General features: G+C 32.9%; 1 protein-coding gene across 1 annotated transcript; it reads left to right on the forward strand.

Annotated features, from left to right (window-relative positions):
• Positions 1-1362: 1362 nt before the first annotated feature.
• LOTGIDRAFT_235960 (hypothetical protein) lies at positions 1363-15017 on the forward strand (the record flags this gene model as incomplete). Its single annotated transcript, XM_009066000.1, has 10 exons — positions 1363-1453; positions 6756-6827; positions 7462-7566; positions 7742-7899; positions 9802-9918; positions 10738-10833; positions 11287-11509; positions 11681-11776; positions 12018-12272; positions 14950-15017. The coding sequence occupies 10 exons, from the start codon at positions 1363-1365 to the stop codon at positions 15015-15017; spliced, it is 1281 nt and encodes a 426-aa protein (XP_009064248.1).
• Positions 15018-16702: the final 1685 nt, after the last annotated feature.

The following is a 16702-nucleotide window of genomic DNA, read 5'->3' on the forward strand; positions in this document are numbered from 1 at the left end:
TTTTTTTCGTTTTATCTTTTCAGCATTATCTTACGATTGACAAAACCATTATATCATCTCATGTAACCAAGTATGTTTGTATTGATAACTTGATTCTTTGGCCAATTGTGGTTTATCTCCAGAACCGAATAATAGATCTAATCTCAAAAAATTTCGACGCCTCAAAAGTTTATAAATTAACTATTATGGAATGTCAGATTCAATATGTGTAGGTACCAGTAGTTGATATAAAATATCATTTTCCGTCATACATCGAAATCAACTGGCTTTGGAATATGTCTCTCACTGTGACACCCAAAGTAGGTAAACAATCGTTTATCACACCCCTCATGATACGAATTGTTTTTGGCACTATTATATTCGACTTATCGTGACAAATTAATCTACTTGACACCAATGTCTAAAAGTGGTTGATTTCGAAAGCTTATCCATGCTTTATGCTTGATAATATTCGTATCCATCCTAAAATAAGAACAAAGATGAAAACAGTAGGCCTTTCGAACTGAATTCCATATGATATTTATAGCACTCTTATACGTTACAATCAGGGTTTATATGTAATTCTTTGGGGTCCTCAGACCAGTTAATTCACGCAGACTAAATAACAACAGTGAATATTATTATTATACAAGTTATGTCTATGGCGCTGAATCTGAGAACTTATATAAGTTATGAATTGGCTTTTTTATTTTTGCTACCAGATTTCAACACTTATCTGTCAACGTTCCAAACCATCACAACTTTCAACCTAAATCATATTAAGTACTTCAATTTTTATATCTTTTAATAGATCAAGTTCTTCCAATTCATTACAATTTCCCTGACACGTGAAATAAGAATTACTGAGTTTATAAGGAAACTCAGTGAAGTAAACTGGAAGTAATATTTCACCGAGATCTTGGTGTTACATCAATGTCAATTTAAAGAGTTTCGGGAAAACAATGACAGCTATTTTAGTATTCTGTAGAGGTACTTTTACCTCTTGCAGGATCGATGTTCTAATTGATTTGGCACATTGTGAATGGACCTAGTCAACCATTGAGAATATCTTGAAGAAGTCTATCGAAGATGATTAAGTTTGAATCACTGTTACCAGCTTGAAGAGCAGTATATTGATTGGTTGATACTTAAACCAATGACATATCGTTGTCATGGAATCGGTGACTGACGTCATGAATTTTTAATGGAATCTTGTCTGTATTCTATGTTAAAGACTGGTCTCCGATCATAGTGAATGAAACTACGTTAAAGACAAGTTGCGCTTCTTCTGTTACAACATTTCTAAAGCGTTAAGACCAAACTTTACGGATTCTCTGTTTCCAATTTTCAGCAAGTTATTACAAACAACTTTTTATTGTCAAAATGCATTTTACGCAAATTTATGGATGTGTTTTCTCCATTCTGGTTTTGGAGTGTGTATGGGCAGCCCCAGTTGCTGAAAAGATAAATCCAGGTGAGTTATAAACCCTTTACCTGAAGTAAGTTGAAAAAAAGGTTATTATTAGTCTTTAGGTTCTTAAAAATCTAATTTGGCTACTTCATGTTAATTAAAAGACCCATAGAATAGAAACCATATTTAAAAAATGGATCAAAATCTTATGGTATACTACTTCTGGGTTTTATGTAAACAACGCTGTCAAAACGTTTCAACAATTTACATTGACATCATCATTTCACCTGTTGATGACTGTGTAAATTGTTGAAACGCTTTATACAATAAAAACCAAGAGTAGTTATCTAATTCTAGACAAAAAATTCTAAAGTTTCAAAAGAGCGCATTAAAAGTTATTAGAAGTTAGACATTATTGATAATAGTTTATAATAGTGCGACAGTGAAGGCAGTCGTTAGACATTATTTAACTTTATTAAATTTGTTTCTGTGAGAAAATCTCCGGCATTGTTACTTCTGTGAGAATATTTTCGTTCTTTACTCAAGATATTTTGTTTGTCATGCTTCACCTATCATTCCACCAATTCTTCTGTAGAACATTAAATATTCGAAGATAAGTAAATGCTTTTAAAGGCAAATGCTTGTGCAAAGAAAATGGTATTAACATTTTGTATCTCTCATTATATTTTCATCAAGGATACATTTTTCAGCGAGATTCTTTTTTCTCCATTTAACTATCTAAATACCTTAGTCGCTATTGCGGGTTAGAGAAAAACGTTAACCATATGGTTAACATTCTCTATCCGACCCGGGGTGTTATTCTTAATCTCCGTCATCTCGAACCATATGTTCGACTTTCTTTCAGTTGTCCGCCTTCAACCTAGAAGTTTTTCTTTCAGCATTCCGTCTTCATCTTTTCTTTCAGCAGTCTGTCTTCTTCTTTTCTTTCAGCAGTCCTTCTTCATCTTTTCTTTCAGCAGTCTGTCTCCATCTTTTCTTTCAGCAATCTGTCTCCATCTTTTCTTTCAGCAATCTGTCTCCATCTTTTCTTTCAGCAATCTGTCTCCATCTTTTCTTTCAGCAATCTGTCTCCATCTTTTCTTTCAGCAATCTGTCTCCATCTTTTCTTTCAGCAGTCCGTTTTCATTTTTTCTTTCAGCAATCTGTCTCCATCTTTTCTTTCAGCAATCTGTCTCCATCTTTTCTTTCAGCAATCTGTCTCCATCTTTACTTTCAGCAGTCCGTCTTCATTTTCGGCAGTCTGCCTTCATCTTTTCTTTCAGCAGTCTGCCTTCATCTTTCCTTTCAGCAGTCTGCCTTCATCTTTCCTTTCAGCAGTCTGCCTTCATCTTTCCTTTCAGCAGTCTGCCTTCATCTTTTCTTTCAGCAGTCTGCCTTCATCTTTCCTTTCAGCAGTCCGTCTTCATTTTCAGCAGTCCGTCTTCATCTTTTCTTTCAGCAGTCCGTCTTTTTTTTTTCAGCAGTCCGTCTGCATCTTTTCTTTCAGCAGTCTGCTTACATCTTTTCCTTCAGCAGTCTGCCTACATCTTTTCTTTCAGCAGTCTGCCTTCATCTTTTCTTTCAGCAGTCTGTATTCACCTTTTCTTTCAGCAGTCCGTCTTCATCTTTTCTTTCAGCAATCTGTCTTTAGAATTTGTTCAAACATTCTGTCGTAAACTTGCATTCAGAAGTTTTCAATTCTTCTTTTTGCAATCTGTTTTCTCAGTTTAGCCCCAAAAGTAGTCTGTTTCACTATTATGGCAACATCTGTACATTGTTTGAATATAGTGTTTTCCCCTTAGGCTAATTAGTCTGTTTTCAGTTTTATAATTATACTATATCGTCGCGAATTCTCCTGTGGTAAATCTTTTTCACTCTTCTTCAAAACATCTCGTATTACTCGGACTTCAACTTTTATCTGATAGTTGTTAATCTTCAATTCTTATCTCTCAGTAATATTTCAGTATTCCATCTAAGTAAATCATCTCTCATTAGACCGCCTCAAATTATCTCTCAGTAGTATATTATCAAATCATCTCTCAGTATAGTACTTCTTCAAGTCATCTCTAAGTAGTACTTCTTCAAGTCATCTGTAAGTAGTATATTATCAAATCATCTCTCAGTAGTACTTCTTCAAGTCATCTGTAAGTAGTATATTATCAAATCATCTCTCAGTAGTACTTCTTCAAGTCATCTGTAAGTAGTACTTCTTCAAGTCATCTGTAAGTAGTACTTCTTCAAGTCATCTGTAAGTAGTACTTCTTCAAGTCATCTGTAAGTAGTACTTCTTCAGTCCTATACTTCAGAAAATAATTTCCTGTTTAAATTTTGTACAAGAGATGTATGAAAATGATTACAAAGCTTAATTGAATTTTTATGCAGTAACGAGGAGACTAGTAGGATGTGTAGGTTGATATTATAGAATTAAGAGCAGGACGTAGGATGTAACTCATCAACAGTTCGCCAATGTCATTTTAGTTGATGTCGACTTTAAGTGCCTTATATAAATTATTGATTCCAATGTTGCAGTTTTTCTGATTATATTGTATCATGTACATTATCTCATTAAGATGAAAACAGATGTTCATTATCTGTTCCTATAGCATTTCATATGGATGCTTTAAGAAGAAATAGCATGTGGTCCATGCTCTTCAAGTAGTCGATCAAACCTACAATCAAGGTCCAGGGCATAACGAAACATTCAGAACATAATTGGCTGTATTGTCACCATGATCGTAAGAAATATATACATGTTTATACTGAAAAAGGTAAATGGAAAGTGTCTCTTTCAGTGACTAAGACAAATTTCACACATTTTCGCTGTAGGATTTCTTCAGGATACATTTTCAACAGAATAAAATGTGTTATGCCAGTTCTTGATCGTCTTCCTTTAACAAAAATAACCGCTTTCATAAAATAATCAGTGTACAACTTTTACATTTAATAAATCTTGAGTCGATCTGAATCGAAAAAAGATCTGATTCATATTATAGCGGTCACATTCTATCGACATACACTTGAATTTAATCTGCCCAAGGCTTTACAGCAGATTGTTTTGACAGTGTGTTCAGAGAATATTATACAAAGATATATACCAAGTTTACAACGCATTATTTCCCAATCATCTTTTAATGAAGGAATGCTTTACGACATAGTTTTCACGATTTCCTGAGAAAAAAAGTAGGTCGATTGATCCTAATTTATAAGAAAAAGACAAGGTAATTGGATATGACAACGAATCGATAAAAAGGCCTCTAGGTTCACAATTTTAGATCAGAAAATGATAAATTTAGAAGTGTCCTTTTTCCTTCGATATTGATTCTTAAAATTCAGTTATTGCTTTACGGTATGTCAACGTGCCTCTTCTAATTGGCAACAATGTGTACAAATTCAACCAAACAAGAGAAGGTTTTTTGGCGTTAGTCTTACCGTCACACATTTCCAACTGTCTATTGAACAGGATGCTAAAGGTGTACTCGCCAGAGCATACGTCTGACACACCTTCATTTAAATATAAAGTCAACTAAAAACAATGCGTCAGCCCAAATCACATAAACATCGCCTCATCACACAACTACTAGTAGCATAGTTGTTGAAAATACGTACATGGCGGCATTGAAATAACTAACTATAGTATTGTTCTATTTCTGTTATTGTTCATTGAACTATGGCATTAAGCAGACTGTTGTTATCTTGATAAATGCTAATTATGGGAATATTATTCAATTCACACCTGTTCCCTGACATATCATAGTTTCTATGACAACAAAAAGCATTAATTATCACTTAATGCTCCCCTGTTACCGTTCCTCTAATAATAATCATGCTGTCAATAGGAATGGTATGAACAAACGGATGCTGCTGCTAATGGTGGTCTTTTAGCAAAGATGTACTAATAGAAATAATATTCTTTAAAGTTTTTACTGATGTCCCTCGAATCTTTTTTAGTTGTTACCCTTTTCTTACCATATATATATGTAAAAGTTGATTTTAGTTCATCATTAAAAGGTTCGCTTGTTTCTCTATCACTTCATCTTATTCCTGTTGTTCCTGTATCAGAGCTTCATAATATATTAAATACTGATATCGCTATACCTGTATTATCTCCACCTTATCTTTGAGGCATATTTCAAGTTTCTGCATCTATATCTTTATTTTCTCCAGTATCGCCTATTATTTTGAATAGGTACCATTTAAGTTTTACTCAATATAGAATTCATTTATTGATTGACCTTTTTATGGTGGTGATGTTTTCCAAATTACGTAATTTATTATCTTTGGTTCGTTCTAGAACTTTTTTTTACCAGTAATCATAATGATATAATACTGTTTTACAAAATCGCAGTCAGAAAGAAGGTATCCCGAAACGAAGATTTAGAATTATATAGGTATCCGTGATAAAACTAAACGCTCTCTTTCCAGTTCGTCAGATTAATCCACGATAGAATGAAAATGAATGTTGTTATGCAAATATGATGTTAGACAAGCATGTTGTAATGGAAACAGGATGTGAGACAAACATGTTGTTATTCAAAAATGATTTTAGACAAACATTTGTTTATGCAAACATGATGTAGGACAAACATTTTGCTTATGGAAATCAAAGTTACAATAAACTTAAGGAATTACATTTTACAATTACATTTTCTATCATAATAATCATACTCTTTGATTATGCAAAAATAACTTCTCTTCTAATAATTATCTGCCTATTCTGGTATTTGGTTCCACATCTATAATCTATCAAAAAATTATACCGTCTCTTTCAATGGTTTTGTTCCAGAAATAATAATTTCCATTATTATAATCAAATTGTTTATTCAAGTTATCTTGTATTTTGTTTAAATAAGCGAAAGTATCCTCAGAGCTTATTCCTACAATAACACTCTATTATTTTTAAGCTGGCATTTTGTACCATTAATGCATCTGTCTGTTCTAGTAAAGTGGACCCTATTCATATTTCCATTATCAGAAATCTTATGCTTTTAAGACTCTATTCCAGTAATCCGAGTCTTCGTTTCAATTATCAAGGGCCCTAATTCTTTAATCGAGGACTTGGTAGACATGATCACGTTGTCATATTCACTGTTGCAGAAATCATACTTTCTGTTCGAGCTTTAGTATTTTCTGTAATAAACTTCTGTTTATGAAATCGTTCTATAATCACACTATCTACCTCTTCACAGATGCTCTTTCACACAACCAACAAAAAAACAATCAACATGATAAAGTCGGGAATTTTTTTCCTTCAAGAGCAATATAATTTTTAATTATTTCTTCATGATTTGATTTTATTATAGATCATTATATTTTGTTCTCGCCAACCTGGACAACCATTTCTTACATTGTTGTTTTCTATTTACAGCAATGAAAAAAAGAAGTTCCAGTGACATTTTAGATCAAGAAAAGCAACTTAAAAGTCTGTTGTCCTTAGCAGGTAGATAGGTCATATTCTTTTAACAAATAATCATCCAGGATCAGTAGTTTTAGAATGTTCACAGCTTTAAACTTCGGACCTGACGCATATCTACACTAACAATGAAGCTGATTAAATTTTAACACGGAATACAACTCATCCATCAATATTAGAAGTTTAATCCAATCTTCCGTAGATTTTTCTCTCCTTTTTCTTAAAAATACGTAATTGATCTAGAATAAAGCATAAGTTATTGTGGCAACTGATATCTTACAGCTTTCCACTTTCCCTTTTTCAGTGATATTGTTTTACACTGAATTTATTTAATGAATTGTGTATTGTCACCCGGGAAAATACATCTTAAGTGTTAATAAAAAAAGTAGATAGATACTTTTGAAATTCTTTTTGAAAGTATTGATTATTATTTACCTCTACCTTCTAGAGCCTAAAAATAGTGCACCCTTGTGGTTTGAACAATCTTATAAGATGACAATTTTACTATTTTCTAAAAGAGTTGAATATTACTAGTGGAGATCTATATAACGAAGATAGTTGGATATCGTGACGGTCTCAATTAATTATTTCTTCTAACGTCCCATTAGCATTTCTTTTAAGACTTAACGACATTGTAGTTTGTTGTTAATGAATATTTTAGGTAACAATATCCCCATGCCGAATGTTGCTGTTCAGAAAAGTCATGTAGCCCATGTGGAAACAGTAAATGGACAAGAAGTAAAGCATGAAGCAATAGAAGAAAAAGGTAGGAATTTATATTCTGTAGTTAATTCTACATATATATGAACTTGGTTAGAATTTTTCTTGAATGATGAGGAAAACAATATCGTTCCGGGTTCTACAGATTCGTTAATTATATTCTATTTATTCTTTTGTTCCAATATATATCATAGTTTTTAAACCTTATAATTATATTATAGTTACCGACACCCAGACTGGTGCTGTAGTCTCGGATATCAAACAAGATGTTACAGAGAATGATGCTACAGGCGGCGCAGAACCACAGAAGGTAGTAAAGACAAAGGTTGACATCCCAGCTGAAGGCATTCATAAAACTATCGTCCAAAATGCACAAAAGGTAAGGAACGTCAAATATCCTATGTTTAATGAACAACGTGATATCTGGATAATCTTCTTCAGAATATAGTAACAACAGCACTTGCTTATACAGCAACCTTTACAGTTATAAACTACTTTATCCAGATATTTCTGGGTTCTGTACTAATAGGTGTTTTATTGTTGTGTGAATTTGATTGTTTTTGTAATATTTTGTAAACAGCAACAGATATTCTTAATATCTGCTCTACGTGACAATATTTAGTGCTAGGCGGTGTGACCCTGGAAATCAATATACCGATCGTTCGTGATGTTATAATCCAACATAATCCACCTCAGAGTCATAATATTTCATTGTACTATTAGAGCAGCTTTGGAAAGTTTTAAAGCTCAACACTGTCATAATACCATTTGAGCTGACGTTTATCATCCATTGTGAACACTTGAACCTTTATTACTGTAATATAATAGTTAATATAAGATTAATACACAGAACTAGTATCAATAACTGTCATCTTAGATTATCAATATATGAAGAACGACGTCATCAGTTACTATTATTAAAACTAATGAAAGCTCGTCTTAATGACTGTCGCTAGGTTCGTCATTTTATTGTAAATACAGATTATTGTGATTACACACGATTAAATCATAATGAAAGTTCCGTGATGTGTTATGCTGTTGTATAAGGGATATCTATTTGTACCATTCCAATTTTAAGTCGGTCGTCTGTGTTGCGTGCAATTCCCCAAAAACTAAGTGTTTGATGACGTCACTAATCGCAAAATAAATATGCACTATTACATTCGCTGTTCCCGATTAATGACGTCATCAAAACAGAAAATTTGAAATGAACAAATTGATGCTATCAGTATCCCCGATACATATACGCATTAAATATATACGATATTCGAAGAACTCGATGTGGACAAGTAAGGAGTGGTTAATCCAACAAAGAATCTTGTGGTACGATTGGATAAACTCCCAAGCACAAACCTTTTTCTTGTATTATCGATAAACACCTTCCAAGACATATAACACGCAAGCACGACCAAAATTAAATAATAAGATTTCATGATGTTTGCCCTATTAAGTTTTAATAATGGGTTATTTATCACGCAATGTTGATCGAATTCGAATTTGTTCCTTTTTCAGACAAATTTCCTTCATTTGAATGCCACATTTCATCTTTTCAGAATAGATCTATTTCTGTTTATTCTTTCTATTAAACCTATTTACGATGTCTTTATGATATTAAATAGAGGTTTTGAATCTTCAGAAGTATTCTTATAACAGAAACAAAAACCCTTTAGCGTTCTCCTAAATGCATTTATATGGTAACATTAAATCGTATTCATCTCACAAGGCTTGCATAAATTCAATTTTAGAACCTCTATTCCACACGCTAGAGGAAAAGCTTCTCATTACCCTTGCTAGTAATTTCCAAACTCATTTTGTGGAGGCATTATAAATAAAAGAGAATCTTGAAGAGACATCGACTGAATGATAGTAATCTTGCTTTTGTTACCTTGCCATGAGATAATCTCTGTAGCTTTAATGAAAATTAATCAATGTATAAAGGAATCGGTCAATAGATGTGGCTATATTTGGACACGAAACATTCTGTTTTTGACACGCGTTAAATGGATAATGAAATACCAATCAATACCAGATTCAAATTGAAAGATATTTGTGTCGTTTCTTTAGGTTTAAAATATCTCAATTTACACAGATTGACGTCATGATTTATGTTGACGTCACGTATATTTCCTCCCACTCAAATCCGTCAGATCAATATGGGAAAGAGATCTGTTGAGAATAATAATGTATCAACAATAACACGCGCTACATGACGTGACTGTAGAGTTAACATTGATCGTACTAAAATGACTCTTCTAATATTTGTTGTAATTTCCTATTTCAGAGTGAAGTTGATGAAAGTCTGGCTTTAACGCCTACTGACGTGGCTCAATATCTTCTTGAGACTGGTGAATTCCAGAATTTTTATTCAGCCATCCAAGATCTCATTAATTCCAATGTTGTAAGTGTTTTTCTTCTTAGCCTTTTATCACCACCCCCTAATTTCATAAAAGTGACCTACACTTTGTGGTGCAGAAGCTTTTCTTTAAATACATCTGATCAACTTCAACAGAAATTCAGAGAACATATAAAAAGTAGCCTACTTTTGTTTAAGTTTTTAACTATCAATGATAATGATAAATATGAAGTTTAGTATGGGATAGGTAACACGTTCAACATCTTTACAAACACGTGGAGTATAATGGATTGGATTGATGATTTATGTATATGTTTATACCGGCCTCTAAGGAACACTATATTCTTGCGTAATCAGTCTAGAAAAAAAATGTCAGAGTGATACATTTAGTTCATTATGGATAAAATGTTAACACAATCTCTGCTTTCAGACAGTGTCAAGCTCTATTTTCTGTATGCCTTTAACACTAACAATGTATACTTTATAAGTCTTCTTCCATTAGTGAGGGTGTTCTTCGATCAGAAACTGTCTGAGTGCTAAATAATATTCATTCATGCTGATAAGACTATCGGATACTATATATGACGATATAGATTGCAGACAAGATCCATTAATTTGACACGATAGTTGCCTTTCAATCATGACCATTTGGCGAAGAAAAAAATGATATCTAAACAATGTGCACCATGTTTCCAATTGCGTTGTTGATTTCAAGCAATAAGTGGGCGTGGCAGGTAACAGCGTTTACCCAAATAGCATCATAAATCACTTATTTCGTTCTAGTCTGCGGACCAGAGTTTGCTAGTCGGATAAGTGGCTAGGACTTAATTATTGGTTTAATTAAATCATTATCAATAATTACAGATGACACAAGAAGAAGCCGAAGCTTATCAACAAGAAGTTATGAACGAATACCAAAGACTATTAGCTGAAATCGATGCTTACCAAGCCGAATTAGCTGTAAGTTGATTTTCATATTTCATCCATCCTAAACCAATGAAAATTAAAAGCCCGTAGATTTATCTGGCATAGAAAAAATGTAGTTAATTTAATTGATACAGTTAAGATTGGGGTTCATTCCATCACAATCCAGATTAGTTTCGCTATTAAATGTGTTTTTAACAACATACAATAAAGATAATTAGTGAGAAATATGAAATTCTAATTTGAGATTAATTCATGTTTAATGGATGATTTTATCTCGCCCTATAATATCTTCAAATTAAAAACTGATTAGCGACTATAGCTATTACTCTATAAAGATCATGTCTATTTCGAATCATCAGAGCTTATGGATGTAGACTCGTTGGCAATCATGCTAATTTATGTTATGGCGAAAACTAGTATGTAGTCATGTGTATATTAAATATGCAATGTGATTTTGCTGTATTCAATATTGTTTTTCATAATCAGCAACAGGAAGAAGCTTTACCCGTCTACTATCCACCACCATTCCCCGGTCAAGTACCACAAAAGAAATCAGATTTATATGCATACCAAGGTGGTTTCCTCCCAGAAGATTTATCTCCTCAAAATCAACAAGCCATTCAAGAGGCTTTATTAAATAACGAGAAATCTTTGAACGAAGCTATTGATTCATTATTAGAAGCTTGGTGGAATCAGGCTTTCGAAGCAGGTTAGTACCGATGAATGTCTTTCAAGGGTTTACTGTAAAGCATAAGAAATTATATTTCTATCCGGTATGTTAATGTAGATCAGACTTGAGTTTAACTGTCGATCTGCATTCCCATCACTTCATTATTTACTCATTACATAAACTTTACAATAAACGGTATGTTAATTACAGGTGACTCTCGTGCCCAAGCTCTAGTAGAATATTTATATAACATTGTATCAAAAGATGATGATTTAGATGATATGGGACAAATCAAAGAAATTGTTGGTAAGTTCATAAATTCATACCATACAAACCATTGTCAATTGGATATACCTAAAAGAAAGGCTAGTGGACAAACAGCCCTTGTTTTGAAATATACACTACATGGCAAAATAACAATATTTTAAATTCGAAAGAGATCAAACACTTTCCTTTAACTGCCAAATTTTAACTGCCTAGATTTTTTACGACAATACAAATTTAGATTGCATTGAAAATATATTGGTTTGATTAATGTGTATTACAGCTAAAATGTTAGCTAGAGCTGTGATGGAAGATTTATCTGTTGAAAGCCAACCAGAATTATTAGAAAACGTTGTCGGCTCTGAAAGTTCACAAGAATCAGAAGAAAGCGATGAATCTGCTGAAGAAGAAGCACCTCAACAATCAAGCAGCGAAGAAGATTCCGAGGAAGGGGATGAATCAGATGATAAAACAGAAGAGTCAGAGTCACAAGAAGAGTCAAATGAGGAAGTTTCTTCAGAAGAGGTTGTACCACCCGGTAAGCATTTAATTAGAACACTTATCCTTAATAGCACAGAAACCGATGTAATACTTAAACATATTTTAAAACCATGTTAACGGAAGCATTAAGAAGTTGACCACTCTGGAAAGTTTGAGTTTTAGCCAGGTTTCTTAAGAATTATTTAATTACATAAAAAAAACTGTTTTCGCAAAACGTCATCACTAATGTCTTTTTTTTTATTAGCAGCATCAGCACAAACAGAAGATAAATCGGCGAAGATGTAAACTATGAGTTGGGTTGTATATTGATGGTGAAGAGATTATATTTTGCAGAAGAATTATATGAAAGATGATATTTTTTAATGATTATTCAAAGAAGCCATATCTGCTGAAATTTAATTGATTTTGGACAATTTTGAATTAAAATGCCAATTACCTGATTACGCTGAAGAAAGAATTTTAAGACCATGTTAATTTGAACTTTCTGAAATCCCATGATATAATCAGACGTCTTCAATTATTTTTTTAAACTTAAACGATTTTATAATGGTATTCCACAACTTCTAGTTATATTTGACTGTACAATATTAAAGAAGAGTTCATGTTCGAGAATTTTTCTGTTTTTACCATCTGTTCGTAAATCCAAATGCTTTTCTGTCAATTGATCCATTGAACATTCCGATATATGATCCAAAACATTCCAGATCTTTCCTGTATTCAGACCGAGACTTTGATTCTCGAACATGAACCTCTTTCACCATGGTGGACAACATGCCTTAAAATATAATTGTCACTTGTTATTGTTTTGTTTTGTGTATATTATTGGCATGTTATATGATGCTGTTATAGTTCCGGAGATGTCAACCTCACACTTATCTACTTGGCCCTAGAGCTTGATCATCTGGGTTCAAGCAACCAATGGACATGAAATAATATGCTGGAACATATCGTGTGAGTACTTTCGCAGATGACGGAATATTGAACAATTTCAGAAATGAATGTCTAGATGGTGTTGATGATAATGAATAATTGTTAATCAAGGTTGTGTTTAAGTGTAGTGTCCAAATCAAACACTTTTATTAATCCTATCAAAGACCACTGTGTCAAAACACACTCCAAAATAACTTCTAAGATAAACTGTTTTCTCATTTTTAACCCTTTCTTTGAAACAAAGGGCTGAAATAAGCTTTACCTTGATCTCGAAATTGTCCACTGTGACTTTTATTGCTTCATTGTTCTCGAAAATGTAACAAAATAATATCCAGATTTTCGTGAAGAATAACAAATATGTTAGTCATCTGGTTGCTTGATTACCTGAAGCTAAATGTTCCAGGACAAGCGCCTCAGCAATTTGGGATGTTGTTCTTGTCACAACAAATTAACCAAAGTTTATCAGACTTGATCATAACTTAGTTATAATGGAAACCCAGTGACATTACTTGAATATTATATATCGATATTATCCCTTATATTGTTATTGTTTGCATTTTTGTAAACTTTGTAAATATTTATTCCTTTTATGATTCCTATTGTCGGTGCTGATGCAGATATGTGCGTTTTCTTTTAAATAAACAGAACTAGATCTCCATTTAAAGCTTAAACAGAGATAATGAGATATGCAGCTTCATTTACTTTCCATAATACTATCTCAATATCGTTTCGGGTTCCATTAGCTTTAAACACTCAAGGTTAATTGGGCCTATCACGTCTGAATACCTACGCATGAAACGTCTAATACTTTTTAACGATTTTAAATTTGGCTATCCTTAATACGACTTTTATTGTACTCTATTAACTGTACATATAACATATAACAATTCTGTACTATTTATACTTTTTTAAAAGGTATAGTCCTTTACTAAATCTGCTTATGGTTTTTAAACTCTCTAAAAGAAGAGTAGTTCTGCTTGGTATCGTTGCTGATATTATGTATATATTTTGACATATTGAGATATTTATTTATAACTGTTAAAACAATTATTGTTAACAATTCACTGTACAGTGTACAGTATTCAAATAAATTTTATTTAACAAAATAACACAGTTGTTTCCGTTAAATCATTGACTTGGATCTGGCATTGATTTATGAAAACGTACACCTCTGTAACGACCATATTATATATACACAATGTTATCGTTTTGTCAAGCCATGGTTGTGTTGTAATAAATCCAAAAAATTCCAAGTTCTTTGACATTATTGATCTTTCATCACCTTTTACTTAAGCAAATCTAAATAACTACGTGTATATAAAGAATGGATATACTAGCTCAGTTGTCTTTCCAATACAGATTGCCCTGTGTTCATTACCTTGAAATACAACCGGAAATGGGCTAAAATTCCAATAATTAAATTATATGTATATTGTCTAATGTTAGATACATGGCAACCCAAAGCCATTGTTGTAGACCCAATAATTAACAATTACATCTACCTTTCAGTACACAGATTTACACACCCACACATATCATATCAAGTGATTCAGGTCTATTTGCGAGAGTATAGAGAGCACGATGATCTTGCTATCCATTTCGATAGAGCCAATACCATATTACTGAAATAATAAAAGATGAAAGATAGGAAAATATTCTCTGTCGGGCAAAGGAAATTATTTAAACAATGTGATAAAGAACACTGTTTCTAAATTTGTCTTGAATTAGTAGCCATTTTGAACGTAAAGTATAGAAGTAATAAATTCAATTATTATCTGTTCCAGAAATAGCCTTAGTGTATACTTCACATGATCGATTTTGTCTAGAATTTAAACATAAAACACGGTATTAATCAGATGCGACGACTCGATCTATTGGAAATTATGAGAGTAGCGAGACCAATATAGATTGATCATTGTTGCTTATCGGAACCATCTTTTGTATTTCTACTGGAGTAAAAATATTGCGTGGGCGATATATTTCTTTATTGCTTTATCTCACGAAATGTCAACTATATTATAACCGCCTACTGATTTATCTAATGTTAGATTACTCAAATTCTTATTCTTATGCTTCCATATTTTCAATGGCATTTTAGCCATGCATTATATAAAATTTGTTTCGATGAATGATATACAATCAGTTCAATTAAATATTTTTTCGGGTAAACTTTCACTGTTGGTGCGTTGCGACACCGGAATGTATGAATCAGACAATTCATATGCCAAAGGCTACCACATATGTTGGGACACTTCAAGGAGTTCTTAATATGCTACGAATGCGATCCTTCTATTTGCTGCACGGACTTAGGGCTTTGAATATATCGGATGTTCAGAAGCATGTCTAAAGTTCGACTGGTAGTATCTGAGTTGTTTGCAAACTGATCTCTTGCCAAATTCTCACAGATAAACGTCAAAATGTCGTTGTCCAACCCTGAAAATATGAAAGTACTGTCTGAAAGTAATGCCTTTTTTTTCACACTCCGTACAAGAATACGAATGTGGCGAAAAAGAATACCATAAATAGTATAGAGCGTACAATAGTTTAGAATAGGTTAGAAATGGTTATAAATCACAGAACAAAATCGATCAGAATGAAAGTGACCTATTAGACTAGCCGACAATCGCTATTTCAAATTCTTGTAGTATTTAAACTTCAGTGTCGAGCGATTCCACTTAAAGTTTAATTCCTCTGGTGAATTAAGCATACCAACCAAGAATAAGAAGTCACATTAACAAGTGAGGTGGCGGAAATTTCTATTTGGTCTGAGAACGACTTTTATTTTCTCAGCACGCTTCGATGGCTTATTTGACAAGAAAGGAGCTTTTGACATTTAGTTGACATTTGAGCTGTAATTGAAGATTCCAGAAAGGTATTAACACTAACGTTTAAAATTGACTCCAGATTGTTCATGTATCGGCCATTTCTATAAGATCCGATTCTATGGTTGTTGTATCGTCCATTTTATAAGATCCGATTCTAATACCTCTATTTATCATGTTACATAGGAAGTCAAAGTATAAGTAAACATTGTATCTAATTGGAAAAAACCTTGGGTTTGTTTAGCGATTTCTTACTAAATATATCCTATATTTGTCAAGATGTTTATTGGGATGAAATAACATAAAGATATAAAGTTGAATATCAAAATGATACAGCACAACAACCAAAACTTTTGCGAGCGAAACTAAACGTCAAGAAAGCGTATATAGCTGTCACCATCGTAAATTCGTTATAGATCATCAAACTTCACATATTGAGATTGTTCAATGTCAATCTTGGTCCGATCGTTTGTGTTCACGACTTTCTGTATGTCCGGAGTGAATTTCAGTCGAAGATCGCCTCCCATTTTCTCCCCGATCCTATGACTCCTTCATGTATTTGTCCATTCAATAAACTCATCTCTGTATTCTAGAAGATGCGAAGATGTATCTTTAGGTCCTGAGATGCTTTACTATATTGATCTTTCTGCTCTAAAAGATGCGTCACTGCTGTGACTTGCTGGTCGAGAAGATGCGTAACTATACATATCTTTCC

Source organism: Lottia gigantea (assembly GCF_000327385.1).
Source record: "Lottia gigantea unplaced genomic scaffold LOTGIsca_72, whole genome shotgun sequence".
Taxonomy (NCBI): Eukaryota; Metazoa; Mollusca; class Gastropoda; family Lottiidae; genus Lottia; species Lottia gigantea.